The sequence below is a fragment of the Lathyrus oleraceus genome, chromosome 4, assembly GCF_024323335.1.
Source record: "Lathyrus oleraceus cultivar Zhongwan6 chromosome 4, CAAS_Psat_ZW6_1.0, whole genome shotgun sequence".
NCBI classification, from domain to species: domain Eukaryota; kingdom Viridiplantae; phylum Streptophyta; class Magnoliopsida; order Fabales; family Fabaceae; genus Lathyrus; species Lathyrus oleraceus.
The window spans coordinates 397,195,047-397,215,125 of NC_066582.1; the positions used below are offsets into that span (position 1 = coordinate 397,195,047).

At 34.8% G+C, this 20,079-nt stretch overlaps 2 protein-coding genes across 2 annotated transcripts; both read left to right on the forward strand.

The window, feature by feature from the left end:
- The first annotated feature begins 565 nt into the window (after positions 1-565).
- On the forward strand, positions 566-3,608 carry LOC127075651 (receptor-like protein EIX2). The gene is made up of 2 exons (XM_051017104.1): positions 566-3,114; positions 3,429-3,608. Exon 1 carries the CDS (start codon positions 637-639, stop codon positions 2,929-2,931), a length of 2,295 nt encoding a protein of 764 aa, XP_050873061.1. The 5' UTR covers positions 566-636; the 3' UTR covers positions 2,932-3,114; positions 3,429-3,608.
- A 5,108-nt stretch (positions 3,609-8,716) lies between these two features.
- Positions 8,717-12,677, forward strand: LOC127075652 (receptor-like protein EIX2). The gene is made up of 2 exons (XM_051017105.1): positions 8,717-11,553; positions 12,510-12,677. Exon 1 carries the CDS (start codon positions 8,860-8,862, stop codon positions 11,515-11,517), a length of 2,658 nt encoding a protein of 885 aa, XP_050873062.1. The 5' UTR covers positions 8,717-8,859; the 3' UTR covers positions 11,518-11,553; positions 12,510-12,677.
- Positions 12,678-20,079: the final 7,402 nt, after the last annotated feature.

The following is a 20,079-nucleotide window of genomic DNA, read 5'->3' on the forward strand; positions in this document are numbered from 1 at the left end:
AAAATTTTATCAGATGAAATTAGACCTTTAAAATGAAACTTTAGTTTGCGTCGGATTTAAGTTTTAGGTTCAATATCGACCCAATCCGACCGATTGTCCAACCCTAATCGATTGTTTTCTTAGAATCATTGATTTCAACAACATCACATTAACCATCATTGTTAATAGAGTACAATAATAACACATAGAAATGAAGAAATTACAAAGAAGGAACCAAAATAATGAATGAAACTAGCGAGAGACAAGCTAAACCATGAGAAAAACATTATGCGACAAAGATGGTATGGGAAATTAGATGAACGTGTAACAAGTTTAAAGGTCAAATAAAGATAAGATTAACGGTTCAAAAGTCGTAAATATGAATTATTAAGTTGAAATAATGAAAGAGATATCAATACATCAAACCATCATGATGAAATCTATAGAAATAAAAACTCATCTAATAAAACGAGAGGGAATAACAAAAGTAATAAATATATATATAAAAATGAAAACTGTTTGAAAACAAAAAAATATATATATAAAAATGAAAAATGCTATGGTTTTAAAACCAACCTATAAATAATTCATCCAAGGTATAATTCAGAACCAACCTCAAGCCAATACAATTTCTTAAACTTTCATTTTATTGATATCATGGTGAGAATGAAATTTCCCTTCCCAAATAAACTGCTGTCTCTTTTAATGTCATTTGTAATCATATGTAATATAGTAAGATGTGAAACAAAGGGATCTTGCAACGAAAAAGACAAACAAATACTTGTCAGTTTTAAGCATGGACTCACTGATCCATTAGGCATGTTGTCAATATGGTCCGATACAGAAGATTGTTGTGAATGGAGAGGAGTTATCTGTGACATCAATGGTAGAGTCACTGATCTCAGCCTCCCTTGTTCCACTGATGATGATATCATTATTGCCAACAAAACACATTGTTTGTCAGGTGAACTGCATCTTTCTTTATTTGAGCTTGAATTTTTGAAATACTTGGATTTGAGCTATAATGACTTCAAATCTGTGGTCTTACCTTTGGATTGTCAAAACATGTCATCAGTTAACACTCGTCGTAGAAGTGGAAACTTTTCTAATGTTGTTCATCTTGACTTGTCCTATAATGAGAATCTTGTTGTTGATGATTTAAGATGGCTTCTTCGTCTATCATCATCCTTAGAATATCTCAGCTTGAATTCCCTAAATTTCCACAAACAAACTCAATGGCTTCAAATTTTGACTATGCTTCCATCGCTTTCCGTGTTACATTCGAGTAATTGCCTACTTGAAACCGCAAGTCCGTCTCTTCAATATGCCAATCTCACTTCACTTGAATATATTGATCTCTCTTCCAATGATTTTTTCTCTGAACTGCCTATTTGGCTGTTCAATCTTAGCAGTCTTTCTTATTTGAATCTTAGGGACAATAATTTCCACGGCAAAATACCCGAAACTTTATTGAATCTTGGAAACTTGCAAGTATTGTATTTGGGACACAACAAGTTGAGTGGAACAATTCCTAATTGGTTAGGCCAACTTGGAGGCCTAAACAATCTTGATCTCTCCATGAATTTATTTACTAGTAGCCTTCCTGAAAGTTTGGGTAAACTATCATCATTAATAGAACTTAATGTTAACTCAAACAACTTTACTGGTAGCCTTCCTGAAAGTTTGGGTAAACTATCTAATCTAGAGGAATTGTTTGTTGATGAAAATCCTTTATTGTGTGGTGTTGTGTCAGATAAATTTTTTGCCCAACTCTCAAAGTTACAAGTGTTACGGTTGGGTTCACCCTTCTTTGTCTTTGAATTTGATTCCCACTGGATTCCTCCATTTAAACTTCAATACCTCACCTTGAGGTATGCAGATCTTAAACTTCTTCCATGGTTGTATACACATAAATCTCTAATTGCTTTAACAATTGACTACTCCTTTCTTCAAACTGTATCTCAAGACATGTTTTGGAGTTTGGCAAATCACTGCATATTACTCTCTCTAACCGGTAATAACATGCCTTGGGACATGTCAAATGTGTTGTTAAACTCTGAAGTTGTATGGCTAAGTAGAAATGGTTTGAAAGGTGGTCTTCCCAGATTAACTTCAAATGTGAGTGTTTTTCAGATAAGTGGTAACGATTTGTCTGGATCTCTTTCTTCTCTCTTATGCCAAAAAATGACAGGGAAAAGCAATTTGAAATTTTTGGATGTCTCTGATAACCTTTTATCTGGAGGGCTCACTACATGTTGGAAAAATTGGAAATCACTTATTCATGTTGAATTAGGAAATAATAATTTAACAGGCATGATTCCACATTCAATGGGTACCTTATCCAACCTTTTGTCACTGCATATTTATCATAACAAGTTGCATGGAGAGATACCTATGTCATTAAAATATTTCCAAAGACTTGTCATTGTTAATCTTGGCAGAAATCAATTTTCTGGAAATATATCAAATTGGATTGGACAAGATGTAAAAGTTGTTCAATTAAGATCAAATGAATTTAGTGGTGATATTCCTCTACAAATATGCCAACTATCTTCTCTCTTGGTTTTGGATCTCGCAAATAATAGATTAACAGGAACTATACCTCATTGCCTAGGTAATTTCACCAACATGGTTAATGCTTCAAGAATTGATGGATTTGGTATCATTTTAAACACACTTGTTCATGTTACCTCTAAAATTGGTGTTAAATTGCAACCAAAAGGAAACTACTTAGATTACTATCGATATATGCATCTTATTGACCTTTCTAACAACCTTTTGTCTGGTAGAATACCTTTAGAATTATTCAATCTCATTGCATTACAAATCTTAGTTATATGGGAAATCCTGAACTTTGTGGAACTCCACTCATGGAGAAATGCAACCATGACAAAGTCTCTGGCAGTGGTGACACAAAATGGATGGCAAGTGAGGAGGAAGGATCCGAGCTAATGGAATGGTTCTATATGGGCATGGGAGTTGGATTTGCAACCGGTTTCTGGATAGTATTTGGTACCCTTTTATTCAAACGAACATGGAGACATGCTTATTTCAACTTTCTTTATGATGTCAAAGATTGGTTTATGTCAAGATGGTTTTGAAATTGACTCTTTTGCTAGAAGGATTGTCAATGTGGTAAGAAAAAAGTTTATTAATCTATACGTGTTCATATACAATTATCAAAATCACTATTTTTTACCTATTTCAAATATACATTTAAAATTAATCTAAGTAAATTTTTTTGAAAAACAAAACCTTTTTTGAGAACAACTTTTCCTTCCAAGAAATTACGTATTTATATTGTCACTTCAAGTAAAATAACTTCAAGTATATTTTTTTCGGAGTGTACGTGCACTATACTGCCTAAATGTTTTTATATATATAATTTAAATCGATAATATTTAGTGAAGATAACTCATATTTGATATATTTCTTGATTTATTTTTCAGGTGACGTCAGCAGGTTTATGTCTTTTGCGATTCTAGTGGACACGTCTAGTCGTCTTCATGTATCTTTCAATTCTGTTGTTTAATAAACTTTGGTTGTCTTTTAATTGTCTAGAGAATTTCATGTAATTTAAGATTTGTGTGAATTTGTTAAATAACTTAGTAAATAATGCTTAAATGTTTTGTTTGGTGTGATTTTATCTTTTACTTTTAAAATTATAGAGATTTGCATAATCTCGAAAGGCAAAACTCCAAATTCTCAATCGAAACATCTAAAATGGATCCAAAGATATTACCCACGTATTATATATTCATCAACAACACCTAATTTCATCAAATCAACACATTAGTTCATGGTTTACATAAGTTCATGTTATTCCCAAACCCTTAAAATAGCAACAATGGTGATTATATGATAACACATCAAAACAGAAATTGTCACACATCATGGTACATGAATTTCATCACCAAACCATCATCACAAATATCATTCAATCATGCATAACATAATTTTATTAAAATTCCAAAGTCCTATTGGAGATTAAGGACTCCTCAATTCTACGCCTCATGCATATACCCACTATTGGGATAGTTCTCTCTCTTACCTTGTTATCCTAGTAGTGCAAATTGCTTTTACTTTTACGTAATCGGTTACAGGTTGCTGCAATTGCTTTATCTCGTCGAAGATGACGTCTCGGATGATCACAACTCTCTTGATTGTTGCATCAAATAACTTGTAACCACCAGTGGAGTGATACTCTACAAGTATCATCATTTCTTCTTTATCATCCAACTTCTTTCTAAGCTGCCTCAGAACATGTCAATAGGCTACAGAACCAAAAAATCTCAAATGGTTCAAATTCGGTTTGAATCCCGACCATGCTTCCTCCGGTGTTATCTTCTCAAGCTTCTCTGTTAGACATTTATTCAATATATAGGCAACTTTGGAAAACGCTTCTCTCCATAACTCTTTCTGCAAATTCTTCCCCTTTCACATGCTTCTTACCATGTTCATGATTAATCTATTCCTCTTTTCGGCAAAACCATTTTTCTGCGGTGTATAAGGTGGTACAACCTCATGTATTATCCCTTCTTGATCACAAAACCTCTTAATGTCTTTTGAAACATTCTCCTCCACCATTCGTTTTGAGCACTTTTTGCTTGTGACCACGTTGCCTCTCAACCATGGACTTGAACTTCTCCAACACTTCAAATATCTCATCATTTGTCTTGATTAGGTATGTCCATAGCTTTCTACTATGATCTTCGACGAACGTGACAAATATTTATTGTCACCAATGAAATCTACTTGCATCGGTTCACACACATCCGAATACACCGTATCAAGGAGATTCTTGGTTCCACAACCTGCATCCTTTATGAATTTACTCTTATTTTTCTTCTCTTGCAAGCATCCTTCACAAATTTCATCCGGTATGATGATCAATGGAAACCCCGTTACCATTCCGTTCTTTTGCAAGTCTTTGAGATCTCAGAAATTGAGATGCCCAAGATGATAGTGTCATATCCACTCTTCTCAACTTACCATTGTAAAAAGACACCTATACTTCATAACCTTGACCTCAACCTTGAAGGTTCTGTTTTCAGCAATAGAAGCTTTATAGACCAAAACCCCGTTTGCATCCATAACACGCACCCCCTTGTTTTCCATGGGAATCTTGTAACCTTTCTCAAGAAATTAGCCAATACTTAGAAGGTTACATTTGATTCTTTGAATGTACAATACATCTTTTAACAATGAATGTCCATCACTCATTCTCATGATCAAAAGATCATCGATCCCATCAACCAAGAGATTGGTGTCATCCGCGAATTTCACTTTGTTCTTCATGGAACAATTGATTTTAACAAACTAATCCTTCCTCTCTGTAATATGAGGATAACACCCGGAGTCCAAATAACATTCCTCATTGCACTGAACTGAATATTTCGTACTCATCATGACATTTTCTTTTACTTGTAACCGGTTACAACTTTTACGTAACCGGTTACATCATGTTTCTGCAACATTTTCAAAATTGTTGCTGATGTTGTCTCGCAACCTATTGCTGCTACATTCTCCTTCCATGATCATGATCAAGAGTGTATTATCCTCATCAAACTTTTATCTTTCAACCTTAACTTCATATCCTTTAGATTCCTTCTTGTTTTCATTGCATACTTTTGCAAAATGCCAGAACTGTTGAAAATTAAAGCACCACACCTTGTTTTTGTGAATCCTCTTCCTTTCAACTCTAAAGTTTCCTTGACCACCATTTTTATTGCAACTACTCTCACCCTTTGACAAGTCGGATTCTGAAATTTTGAGACTCTCTTCCACCAAAATTCCTAAAATTACCTTTACGCTTCATGGGTCATTTTCCTTTCGATCTCCTGTCCTTCCTGTTGAAAAGAGCTTGCAAAACGATCTTCGACATTGCCTTATCATTATTTCTCCCCACTATCCTTTGCCCATGATCTTCAAGAGAGATTTGCAACTCCTCTTTGCTCATCGTTGCAATATCCTTCGATTTCTCATTTTCTACAACCACGTTGTCAAATCTTGGAGTTAAAGAACATAGGATTTTCACGACAACATACTGCTTTGTGACTGTTTCTCCACATGCATTCACTTGATTCATTAATCGAGTGATTCTTGTTGTGAAACTTTTGATCATCTCCTTTTCTTCCATTTGAACAAATTTAAGTTGACGCTTGTGAGTTTGTAACCTCACCACCTTCTCCTTTTCAGCCCATGCATATGTCTTCTCTAAGATTTCTCACGCTTGCTTTGACGATTCGCAATCACCAACTTTCTCAAAGTTGTCACCATCCACACATTGATGGTTAAAAACAACACCTTGAAATATTTTTGCTTATCTTCCTTGTGCATTCCTTGTTGTACATCTGTTGCACCTTCGACAAAAGGTTTCACCCCGTTCTTGATCACTTCAAGAACATCTTGGTAGCTAAATAACACTTTCATTTGTTTGCACCATTTGTCGTAATTCTTCGCATCAAAGATGGATAGGTTTGTAGGGATTCTTTCATTAGAGACACAATTCATACACTAGGTGTTTGTGGATCTAAGTCAGGCTCTTGATGCCAAATGTTAGAACATGAAACCATAAAATTAGTGAATAATCGAGAAATCATGGGTGAGAGTTATCATTCACAATAACATTGAAAACAATACCTCCAAGGTATATAAATGTTTACAAGTGGATTGAGACATAAATTACATCATCAAATAACTGAAAAAACAAAATTCATGGATCTATAAACGATTATACAAAACCTGTAAGCGGTTACAGTTGCTAAAAATAAAAAATATCATAACAGTGGTAACTGGTTACTGCGAATGCGTAACCAGTTACATCAACGCCATAATCATTTTTTCTTCAACATATTATTTTGTTTTGGCATACATGTAACCGGTTACACACTCGTGGAAACCAGTTATAACACTTGAATTACTAAAATTCTCTTAACAGAAAAGTCGTCACATTTTCAAAGTTGATAAGTCGACATCATGCATACGCAATAATAGAGGCGTTCAAAACAAAACCAACCCAAAAGAAAACTGCAAACCAAACTAAAGCAAACCGAAACCGGAAAATACGACATTTGGCTGGGATGTGTTTGAGCCATTTTTTAACAAAATCGTGCGGTTCGGTTTTGTTTGCGGTTTGTATTTTGCAAATCGAACTAAACCAAATCAAACCGCATTATGTTACAACCCAAACTTCACTTATCCTTCATCCAACCCAAAACACAAACCTATTATGCTTTAACCTTACAAATATTATCTTACTCACACTTAGAGTTTTAGTTTCAACCTTCTCAAATCTCTCATAGTAGTATAGTATATTCTTCTCATCTTTTTTGTCATGTACATCTTACCACTTCGACTCTAATCTCTCATCTCTTATGTTTTTTATTTTCCATCTTCTCATTTGTATGTTATTGTTTTCTCTTCCAATTACGTTTTTATCGCACATTTCTTCTTTAATCTCGCATCTCTTATATTCTTTCTTTTTCATCTTCTCTAATCTCTCATCTCCCTTGTTTTTCTTTTTTATTATAATATTTTTTATATTATTTTATGTAGATTTTTTCTAAACATAATGAGTTTTTTTGTTAATGACTAAACACAAAATTATGTTGTTCTCTATAGGTGTATGTATGTCTCAATAAAAATCTTGTAAAAAAGCGAATCAACCGAACCAACCCAAATCGCATTGGTTTAATTTTTTTTAAAAGCATACTGAACCAAACCAAACCGTATACCTTTTTCTCTTGTAATTTGGATATTTTTTAACATCAAAATCGCCGAAACCACACTGCAAACACAACTGTTCAAATGAAAAGATTTCTAACCAAATCGTCTTTTGAAGAAAACATCAATTAATGTGTCGGTGACATTGATCGATTGCTTTGTTAGAATTGTTGATTTCAATAACCTCATTAACCATCATAATTAATACAGTAGAGTACAATAATTAGACATAGGAATGAGACTTATCAATAAAATACAAAGAGGAACCAAAATGATGGATGAAAATAGCGAAACAAGCTAAACCATGAGAAAAACATTATGTGACAAAAATGGTAGGGAACTTAGCTAAACGTATAACAAATTTAAAAGTCAAATAAAGTTACGGTTGAAAAGTCGTAAATATCATTTATTAAGTTGAAATAATATAACGAGTTATCAATGTATCAAACCATAATGATAATATATATATATAGAAGAAAAAAAAACATGTACAAAATCATGTAATAAAACTTGAGGAGAGGGAATAGCAGAAGTAATAAGACTTGAGGTACACTTAGATGATATTTTCAATTTTTAAGATATTAAAAATTTATATTATATTCTAAATAATATTTAAATTAATTATATCAATAAAATCATATTAATTTTTTTTCTTCTGATAGAGAGTATAACCCAATAAAATATATTAAAAAGTTTTAGTTTAAAATTGTAACAAAATATAAAAATTTTAAAACATGAGAAAAAAAAGTTAATCCCAATAGCACTTATAATCATTTCACAACGTAAGATATGATATTTTATATGGAGGTATATCTCCAAAATTTTCATTTTTATATTAGGTTTTTTTTATCAAATTTTTATGTGTTGTTCAGTATACTAAATCTTAAAAAAATGTACATAATATTTATGAGTTAATTTATACAGTTGAATTTATCCCAATTTAAAAGTGAATTGAATCAACCATTCATTTTTTTGAATTAAACATGTTTGCATGTGATTAAACAATAACAATGTGGGTGTAAAATAGAAAACTATTATGGTGTTAAAACCAATTGACACTCCATTTTTGGAACCTATAAATAATGCATCCAAGGTATAATTCAGAATCAACCTCAAGCCAATACAATTTCTTAAACTTTGATTACTAGTGATATCATGGTGAGAATGAGATTTCCCTCCCCAAATAAACTATTATCTCTATTATTGTCATTTGTAATCATATGCAATATAGCAAGATGTGAAACAAAGAGTTCTTGCAACCAAAAAGACAAACAAATACTTGTCAGTTTTAAGCATGGAGTGATTGATCCATCAGGAATGTTATCTACATGGTCCAACAGTAAAGAAGATTGCTGTGAATGGAATGGAGTTCGTTGTGACATCCATGGTAGAGTCACCGATATCAACCTCTCTTGCAACACTTATGACAACAAAACACATTGCTTGTCAGGTGAGTTGCATCTTTCTTTATTTGAGCTTGAATTTTTGAAATACTTGGATTTGAGCGATAATGACTTCAAATCTATGGTCTTACCTTTGGATGGTCAAAACATGTCATCAGTTAACACTCGTCGTAGAAGTGGAAACTTTTCTAATGTTGTTCATCTTGACTTGTCCTATAATGAGAATCTTGTTGTTGATGATTTAAGATGGCTTCTTCGTCTATCGTCATCCTTAGAATATCTCAACTTGAATTCCCTAAATCTCCACAAACAAACGGAATGGCTTCAAATTTTGACTATGCTTCCATCGCTTTCCAAGTTACGTTTGATTAATTGTTCACTTGAAAGCGCAAGCTCATCTCTTCAATATGCCAATTTCACTTTACTTAATAGTCTTGATCTTTCTTTCAATGATTTTTCCTCTGAGCTGCCTATTTGGTTGTTTAATCTTACCAGCCTTTCTTATTTGATTCTTAGTCACAATCGTTTCCACGGCCAAATACCCGAAACTTTATTGAATCTTCGAAACTTGCATGCATTGAATTTAGCACAAAACATGCTGAGTGGAAAAATTCCTAATTGGTTAGGCCAACTTGGAGGCCTAAACGGTCTTGATCTCTCCATGAATTTATTTACTAGTTCTATTCCTACAACTTTAGGGAACCTATCATCATTAACAGAACTTAATGTTAACTCAAACAACTTGACTGGTAGCCTTCCTGAAAGTTTGGGTAAACTATCTAATTTGGAGAGGTTGTATGTCAAACAAAATCCTTTATTGTCTGGTGTTGTGTCTAATAGACATTTTTCCAAGCTCTCAAAGTTACAAGGGTTAGGGTTGGGTTCACCCACCTTTGTCTTTAATTTTGATTTCCACTGGATTCCTCCATTTAAACTTCAACATCTAGACTTAGAGTATGCAGATCTTAAACTTCTTCCATGGTTGTATACACACAAATCTCTAATTACTTTAAAAATTGAAAATTCCTTTTTTAAAGAGGATTCTCAAGAAATATTTTGGAGTTTGGCAAATACTTGTTATTATATTTCCCTATCCGACAATATCATGTCGTGGGACATGTCAAATGTAGTTTTGAACTCTGAAATTGTAGAACTGGAAAGAAATGGTTTGAGTGGCAGTCTTCCCAAATTAACTTCAAATGTGAGGGCTTTTCTTATAAATGATAACAATCTGTCTGGATCTCTTTCTTCTCTCTTATGCCAAAATAGGACAGAGCAAAGTGATTTGAATTACTTGGATGTCTCTGGTAACAATTTATCCGGAGAGCTCACTGAATGTTGGGGAAATTGGAAATCACTTATTCATGTTGATTTAGGAAAAAATAATCTAACCGGCATTATTCCACACTCAATGGGTACTTTATCCAACCTTTTGTCACTGCATATTTATGATAACAAGTTGCATGGAGAGATACCTATGTCATTAAAATATTTCCAAAGACTTGTCATTGTTAATCTTGGCAGAAATAAATTTTCTGGAAATATATCAAATTGGATTGGACAAGATGTAAAAGTTGTTCAATTAAGATCAAATGAATTTAGTGGTGATATTCCTCTACAAATATGCCAACTATCTTCTCTCTTGGTTTTGGATCTCGCAAATAATAGATTAACAGGGACAATACCTCATTGCCTAGGTAATTTCACCACCATGATTTCCAATAAAACTCTAGAAAGTGATGAATTTAAAATTACTATCAAGTTTGAAAGTGCTGTTGTCGCGATTAGAATAGATGTTCCATTGCTAGCAAAGGGAAGCGACTTATACTATTACGAGTATATGTGTGTTATGGACTTTTCTAACAACCGTTTGTCGGGTAGAATACCTTTAGAAATATCCAGTCTCACTGCGTTGCAATCCTTAAACTTGTCACAAAATCAATTAATGGGAACTATACCACAAGAAATAGGAAATATGAAAGCATTAGAGTCACTTGATTTCTCAAATAACACATTATCAGGAGAAATTCCTCAAACCATGTCTGCTCTGTCTTTTCTTGAGGTGTTGAATCTCTCGTTCAACAATTTTCGGGGTCAAATCCCATTAGGAACCCAACTTCAAAGCTTTTCGAATCTTAGTTATATGGGAAATCCTGAACTTTGTGGAATTCCACTCGGTGAAAAATGCAACCATGATGGAGCCTGTGGTGATGGTGAGACAAAATGGATGGAAAAGGAAGAGGAAGAATCAGAGGTAATGCAATGGTTCTATATGGGCATGGGAGTTGGATTTGCAACATGCTTTTGGATAGTATTTGGTACCCTTTTGTTCAAACGGACATGGAGACATGCTTACTTCAATTTTCTTTATGATGTCAAAGATTGGTTTATGATGCAAAGATGGTTCTGAAATTCAGACTCTTTTGCTAGAAGGATTGTCAATGTGGTAAGAAAATAAGTTTATTAATCTATGTGTTTCTATAGAATTATCAAATCACTATTTGTTAACCATTTCAAATATACATTTATAATTAATCTAACTAAATTTTGTTGGAAAAAAAAACTATTTTGAGAGTAAAATCATTGAGTGAAATTGCAAGTAAAATTAATGTAATTAACTTTTCTTTCAAAGGAATTATTAAATGTCACTTTTTAGAAAAAAAATTGTTTCTTTTTAGGTGTCATTTCAATTGTTTTGTCAAAATTATCCCTAATTATTTATTATATACAGTGAAAAGGTCAAATAAATCAATAGAAAGTTAAAGATAAAATAAAAAAAAAAATCATTACTTAAAAAGTAACAATAATTATTAGTTTTCTTAATATGTATAAAGAACTCAAAAAATGACACTTATAAATAAAGAGAGAGTACATATTTTTATTGTCATTGAAAGTAAAATCATTGCAAGTATATTTTTTCTAAGATTTTCTTTGGGATTTGGAGAGGAAGGGAAAGGAAGGTTTTTGAAAAAAATGAATGATTGTGTGAAAAAAATAAAATGATTTAGATGGAGAGGGTTTTAAGAAATTTAATGTTATTAAAAAATAAAAATCTTTCAAATGTGGAGGAATTATAAAATTGTATTGGAGGAGCGGTTTGTAAGATTTTGGAGGATTTAAAAAAATTATTTAAGTATAATTTATGTTATAGTATTTTCAAAAATAAAAAAATATGTTAATGATAAATACTCTTTTATCCATCTATATAAAATATTTTATTTAAAAAATATATATTAAAAAGTTCTCTTTATTTTTTAAAGTGTCGTTTTTTTTAAGCCTTTACTTCCTCTCCCTTCAAATTTTCAAACAAAGTTTAAATGTATGTGCACTACACTGCCTAAATGTTTATATAATTTAAATCCATATTATTTTGAATTGATATCTTTCTTGATTTAATTTCAGGTGAATATCCCAGGTTTCGAATGGACACGTCTGGTTGTGTTGTATAATAAACTCTAGTTGTCTTTTGATTGTCTACAAAATTTCATGTAATTTAAGATTTGTGCAAATTTGTTAAATAATTTAATAAATAATGCTTAGAGTATGTGTGAATGCTCGTATGTTTGCTTAGTCTAACCTTCAATGTTAACGTAGGAGGGTCTTCCATTATTTTGAAAATAAATTTATAGAGTTTTGGTTACAACAAATAATTAAATAACACTGGACACTTCAAAGTCAATTAATATTTAAATCAATCCATGTCTAAATCTGAGTTTTCTTCTGTTTTGACGTCGATCTTTACTTGATCTTATTGATTCCTTATTAAACCCTTGTTCAGTCCTAATATTTTAAAAACTCAACTTTATTTCACAAGTACCTTTTTTTTCTTATACCACTGAAGTCTTTAAAAGAGCACAAAATAACTCATCTTTGTTGAAAGTTGTTCTCCATCCACTATAATCACGTTAAAAAGTTTTTTTACTGATTATAGAGAGCATAACCCAATAAATATATTTAAAAAATTTATTTTAAAATTGTAACAAAATATTAGTTTCTTTTTTTACAAGACAAAATATAAGTTTTTTAAAACATGAGAAAAACAATTTTATCTACCTTGATCTTAAGTGAAAATCTATTCCTAGACCTATCTCTCTTCAATTTAGCATCTTCATCATGATTCACTTCCAATTTGCTTCTTTTCTTCATTTTTCTTGGCATGTGCATCAAACTTGGTCAAACCTGCATGACATACACCAGGCTATCACATTTTTCCATAAGCGAAAACAAAAAATCAGCCCATCAATCCACAAGCAACTCACAAACCTGCATAAGTCAGTACCAACATCCAAGAAACTATCATATTTCAAGTCAAACTCAAAAGGAAATGCGGTGTAAATCAAACATGTTCATTTCGTGGCATAAGTTCAAAGATGTGATACAACACAAGTCAAACATACAAATTCAAGAAGTTCAGAGTTCAAATAAACATCAAATAAGAGGTAAACATGTTGTTCAAATGGTCCACATCTGTGCACAACAAGTTCAACACACCATACACACACATGTCCAAAACTCGAATCCAAAATGTAAAACACATCATCACTACATCAATTCATCATCAATACATTCAAGTCAACACACCAATGCAACATTCAGATTCAAAAACATCTAAAGTGCACTTCAACTTTCAATACCAGTTCATTATCGAAACCGTTCATAGTCAAGGGTCCAATTACCCTAACCATGGCCAATTAACCAACTTGGCTAGCTAGGTCCTAAAGCCATGATAGTACAAAAATATGAACAATCATAATTGGTTTTCCATCTATTTTTTTTGACCTCATAGCTATTGACCAAAGACTCTGATACCATTTGATTGTTGTTAAAACTTCAAACTTCAATTCAACTAACCTAAACACCTTAACAGTCAATAAACAACAAAATTAACAATTAAATTTTAACTAATCTTTTTCAATTGATTCAACATTCCCATTAATCCAAGTCAATTCAACAAGTTCTGTTAGGTCTGATATGTAGTGGTTGGTTGGATTTTGCAAAAACAAGTATTATTGACAGATGTTGAACAAGATGTCCTGAAATGTTGGTTCAACATTGGAGTGTGACCTATTTTAGTATCTTGTGAGATTTATTTCCTTTTATGATTTATCTGAAGATACTATGAAGATTTAGTTCATGAATTATGTAGAGCATTTTCGACAAAGAAAAAGACTATTTTTCCTTGACTTGTTTACGAAGTAAAGATGTCAAAACACTTTAGGAAACATCTAATCTAATTGAAATCAAATCTGCAGAAGATTGTGCAGATTCCTTGGATCTTCTATGAATCAAGCCTGAAGCCCATGTCTTTCTGTAACACCCTTCTAAATACCCCAAAATATTTAATTAAAATATATAACATGTCAACTCAGAGTAATTATGCCCCGAAGGGTGTCACACAATCATTTCACCACAATTATCAAAATGTCCTGTCATGCTCATTTATTAAATCAAAATAAGGTTCTTTTGCATAATTCGCAGCGGAATAAAATCTAGCATCAATGTAAAGCATGTAACACGATACATGTAAATCATTCAACAACCAATATCAATTAATTAAAACATCCCCTCCCGATGTTACATCTATCAGAGCATGACCCGCTAAAGACGACATTAGACTCCAAAGAATAGCTTCTACTCAACTCACTGCTTGTTACCTGAAAAATAGCTGTAAGGGTGAGTTCCTCAATCAATGTAATAGGCATTATACAACATTATGTAATGTTAAGTAAATAACGCAACAATTCACCCTAACCAGACTACACCCTCAATAACGGCAGTATTAACTCCAACATCATACTCAACAATAATATATATCATATGTATAATTTTCAAACCATATTCAACATTACAACACAACACAACGATTTACTCACTAACTCCTCACAATGGGAATTAGCTACAGCCCCACAGGCTATGCCATGCATTCACTATGTAATGAGACTCCATGAAATGCGGTACCGACTCTTCTTGAACATACAGTTCAAGCTCACCGATCCCTCCGGATACGGCTACTAAGCTCACTAGTCCCACTCATTGAGATCTAATGACTCACTCACTAATTCCTCACAATGGAAATTAGCTACAGCCCCGAAGGCTAGACTATGCAAGCTAATCATCTAGCATGCAAACATCAACAACAATTACCACAACAATTCACTCACTAATTCCTCACAATGGGAATTAGCTACAGCCCCGAAGGCTATGCTATACACGCTAATCACCTAACAATGCAGCATCAACAATAATTCACAACGGACATAAGCTTACACTCTAAGCCATACAACAGTCCATTCACAACACAGGCAATATATATACATTCACATCATTAGGCATGCCATCATACATCAATCAACACATCATTATCATGTAAGTCAATTAAACACCGTATTAGCACTCTCTACTAATACCTATACGGCTCACAACAGCGGAATACAATCCCTATTACATCACGTGCCAACATAGGCCAGCTCTCAATTATGTACACAACATTAACATATCCATCTTTCCACTCTGCAACATACGATATCCAGTTTCGATGATGACAAAACCATTATGCACGTCCATGAACAAAGAATGAAGGCTTTTGAGTCGACTATAGGGGTCAGCTCAAAGCTCGCTGGTCGGCGCAAAGGCTCTGCTCAACTGGAGGGAGTCAGCGCAAACACCCCTTGCGTCGACGCATACAGTCGGCGCTTATCTCACGGGTCGGCGCAAAAATGCCTTGCGTCGACGCATACAGTCGGCGCTTGCCCCACGGGTCAGCGCACGCCGACTCTATGGTCGACCGTTCGCGCGCAGACTCAGATTTTTCTGAGTTATTCCAAGTTCCGTCAGCTTAATGCATATCAGGTTTTCCGGCCGCTCCCGCATCTAAAACCCTTTCTCCAAAAACCCAATTTGTCTCATAAATTGGTAGGGCCGATTCAAGTTTTTAATTGGGATCCGTGCCATAGTCTAACATTTACGACTCACACAACTATCGATTCAATTTACAGTTTTTAACACAGTTTATCCAACATCAATTTCAGCATATACAGTCCCAATTAGGGTTAAATCGACGGCTTATCACTACCCATTACATATTATCCCATAATTCCCATTAATCGACGATAAACCCCCCTTACCTGAGATAATCCGGCAATTCTTTGAGTTCAAGCTCTTCCTCTTCTCCAACTTTCTTCCTCTTGCTCTGCCTCTGCCCTTTTCCTCTTCTCTGTAGTTTCTCTGTTTTCACGTGAAAACACTCCTTTACCAAATGGGATTCTCTTTCCTCATTTCACACTTATATATTTTCCAACAATAATTATTATTCCAAAATAATTAAAATAATCCAATAATAATCTAATTATTTAATTAAATTAATAATATACTATTAATTCAATTTTTTAATAATTATTTTATTTTATTGGGGTGTTACAACTCTCCCCCACTAAAAGAGTTTTCGTCCTCGAAAACATACCTCCTCAAGCGAACAACTCTGGATAAGACTCCTTCATCTTACTCTCCAGTTCCCAAGTCGCGTTGCCACCTGCTGGTCCTCCCCAAGCTACCTTCACCAAGGCAATCTCTTTACCCCGCAACTGTTTCAACTCTCGATCCTCGATCCTCATAGGTGATGTTTCAACAGTCAGGTTATCTCTCACCTGTACATCATCTACTTGGACAACATGCGACGGATCATGAATATATCTCCTCAACTGAGACACATGAAAAACCTCATGCAAATTCGCAAGTGACGGCGGTAAGGCGATACGATAGGCTACCTCTCCTATCCTTTCCAAAATCTGATACGGACCAATAAATCGAGGTGTCAACTTCTTCGACTTCAAAGCTCGACCAACACCAGTTATCGGAGTGACACGAAGAAACACATGGTCTCCCTCTTGGAACTCAAGTGACTTCCTCCTCTTGTCATGATAACTCTTCTGACGACTCTGAGCAATTCTCATCTTCTCCTGAATCATCTTAATCTTTTCTGTAGTCTGTTGGACAATCTCCGGTCCAACCACAGCACTCTCACCGGATTCATACCAACATAACGGTGTCCGACATCTCCTACCATACAAAGCTTCAAACGGTGCCATACCAATACTCGAATGAAAACTATTGTTGTAGGTAAACTCAATCAAAGGTAAATAACTATCCCAAGCACCTCCTTTTTCCAAAACACAAGCTCTCAAAAGATCCTCCAATGACTGAATCGTCCTCTCAGTCTGACCATCAGTCTGCGGATGATATGCAGAACTCAATCTCAGCTTAGTTCCCAACGCCCTCTGCAAACCTTCCCAGAACTTCGATGTAAATCTAGGATCTCTGTCTGAAACAATACTCGACGGAATACCATGCAAAATTACAATCTTCTCAATATACAACTCAGCTAATCTCTCTAACGGATAATCCATTCTGATCGGAATGAAATGAGCCGATTTCGTCAATCTATCAACAATCACCCAAATAGCTTCAAAATTCCTACTCGTCCTCGGTAAACCCGAAACAAAATCCATACTGATACTATCCCACTTCCACTCTGGAATAGCCAACGGTTGCATTAGCCCAGACGGCTTCTGATGCTCAATCTTCGACTTCTGACAAGTCAAACAAGAATAAACAAAACTTGCAATTTCTCTTTTCATTCCCGGCCACCAAAATAACTTCTTCAAATCATGATACATCTTCGTAGCTCCAGGATGAATACTCAGACCACTACGATGTCCTTCCTCAAGAATACTCTTCTTAAGTTCGGCAACGTCCGGAACACACACCCGATTACCAAATCTCAAAACACCATTCTCATCAACTCTGAATTCACCACCTTGACCTTGATTAACTAGAGTCAACTTATCAACCAAAAGCATATCGGATTTCTGACCCTCTCTGATTTCATCCAGAATACTACTCGTTAACTTCAACATTCCCAATTTAACACTATTGTGAGTACTCTCACACACCAAACTCAAATCTCTAAACTGCTCAATTAAATCCAACTCTTTAACCATTAACATAGACATATGTAACGATTTCCGGCTTAACGCATCAGCTACTACATTTGCTTTACCCGGATGGTAATTCAAACCAAAATCATAATCCTTCAGAAATTCTAACCATCTCCTCTGTCTCATATTCAGCTCTTTCTGATCGAACAAATACTTTAAACTCTTATGGTCACTGAAAACTTCAAATCTTGACCCGTACAAATAATGCCTCCACAACTTCAGAACAAATACCACGGCTGCCAACTCTAAATCATGTGTCGGATAGTTCCTCTCATGAACCCTTAGCTGTCTCGAAGCATAAGCTATCACCTGCTTATTCTGCATCAACACACCACCTAAACCCAACAATGAAGCGTCACAGTAAACCTCAAATAATTCCGACGAACTCGGTAATATCAGAACAGGAGCACTAGTTAACCTCCTCTTTAACTCTTGGAAACCTTCTTCACATGTTGAGTCCCACACAAACGCTTGCCCCTTTCTGGTCAACATCGTCAACGGTAACGCCAACTTAGAAAATCCCTCAATGAACTTCCTATAATAACCAGCCAATCCAAGAAAACTTCGAATCTCAGCAACAGACTTAGGAGCTTCCCACTTAGACACCGCTTCTATCTTAGAAGGATCAACAGCCACACCACCTCTGGAAATCACATGACCAAGAAAACTAACCTCTTCCAACCAAAATTCACACTTGGATAGTTTAGCAAATAACTTCTTTTCTCGTAGAATTTCTAAAACCAATCTCAAATGCTCCGAATGCTCTTCTTCAGATTTCGAATACACCAAAATGTCATCAATAAACACCACAACAAACTTGTCCAGGTACGGATGGAAAATCCTATTCATATACTCCATAAATACTCCAGGCGCATTAGTCACGCCAAAAGGCATTACAGAATACTCATAATGTCCATACCTTGTTCTGAAAGCAGTCTTCTGAATATCCTCAGTTTTCACACGTATCTGATGATACCCAGATCTCAAATCTATCTTGCTGAACACACTCGCACCAACCAACTGATCCATCAAATCATCAATCCTCGGCGAAGGATACCGATTCTTGATCGTCGCTTTATTCAGTTGCCTGTAGTCCACACACAACCTCATAGTACCTTCTTTCTTCTTAACCAACAACACTGGTGCACCCCACGGTGACACACTCGGACGAATAAATTTCTTATCCAACAGATCTTCCAACTGACTCTTCAATTCAGTTAACTCAACCGCAGACATACGGTACGGAGCCATCGATATCGGCCTAGTACCAGGTACCAAATCAATCGAAAACTCAACTTCACGCTCTGGCGGCAATTCATTCACTTCTTCAGGAAACACATCAGGAAAATCACACACCACTGCTAGATCGCCAATCACCAGTTTATCTTTAGCCTCCAGAGTCGCTAACAGCATAAACAACTCCGCCCCATCTGCTACTTCCTCATTCACCTGCCTGGCTGATAGAAACAAACTCTTTCCTTCTTCAATCTCAGGAAATATCACAGTCTTATCAAAACAGTTGATAGAAACCCGGTTAAACACCAACCAGTTCATACCCAAGATAACGTCAATCTGTACTAGAGGAAGACACACAAGGTCTATCCCAAAATCCCTACCAAAAATACTCAATGGGCAACTTAAACAAACTGAAGTAGTAGTCACTGAACCCTTCGCAGGAGTATCAATCACCATACTACCCAACATCTCAGATATCTCTAACTTAAGTTTCACAGCACAATCCAAAGATATAAAGGAATGAGTAGCACCGGTGTCAATAATAGCTACAAGAGGAAAGCCATTAATATAACACGTACCTCGGATCAAACGATCATCTGCAGAAGTCTCAGAACCCGATAAAGCAAAGACCTTGCCTCCTGACTGATTCTCTTTCTTCGGCTTAGGACACTGTGGGCTGATATGACCCACTTCTCCACAGTTGAAACAAGTCACAGTCTTCAACCTACACTCTGCAGCCAAAT

What these genes read in the sequence shown, in the direction of transcription:
- LOC127075651 (XM_051017104.1), top strand. Translation starts at nt 637, where the DNA reads ATGGTGAGAATGAAATTTCCCTTCCCAAATAAACTGCTGTCTCTTTTA.
- LOC127075652 (XM_051017105.1), top strand. Translation starts at nt 8,860, where the DNA reads ATGGTGAGAATGAGATTTCCCTCCCCAAATAAACTATTATCTCTATTA.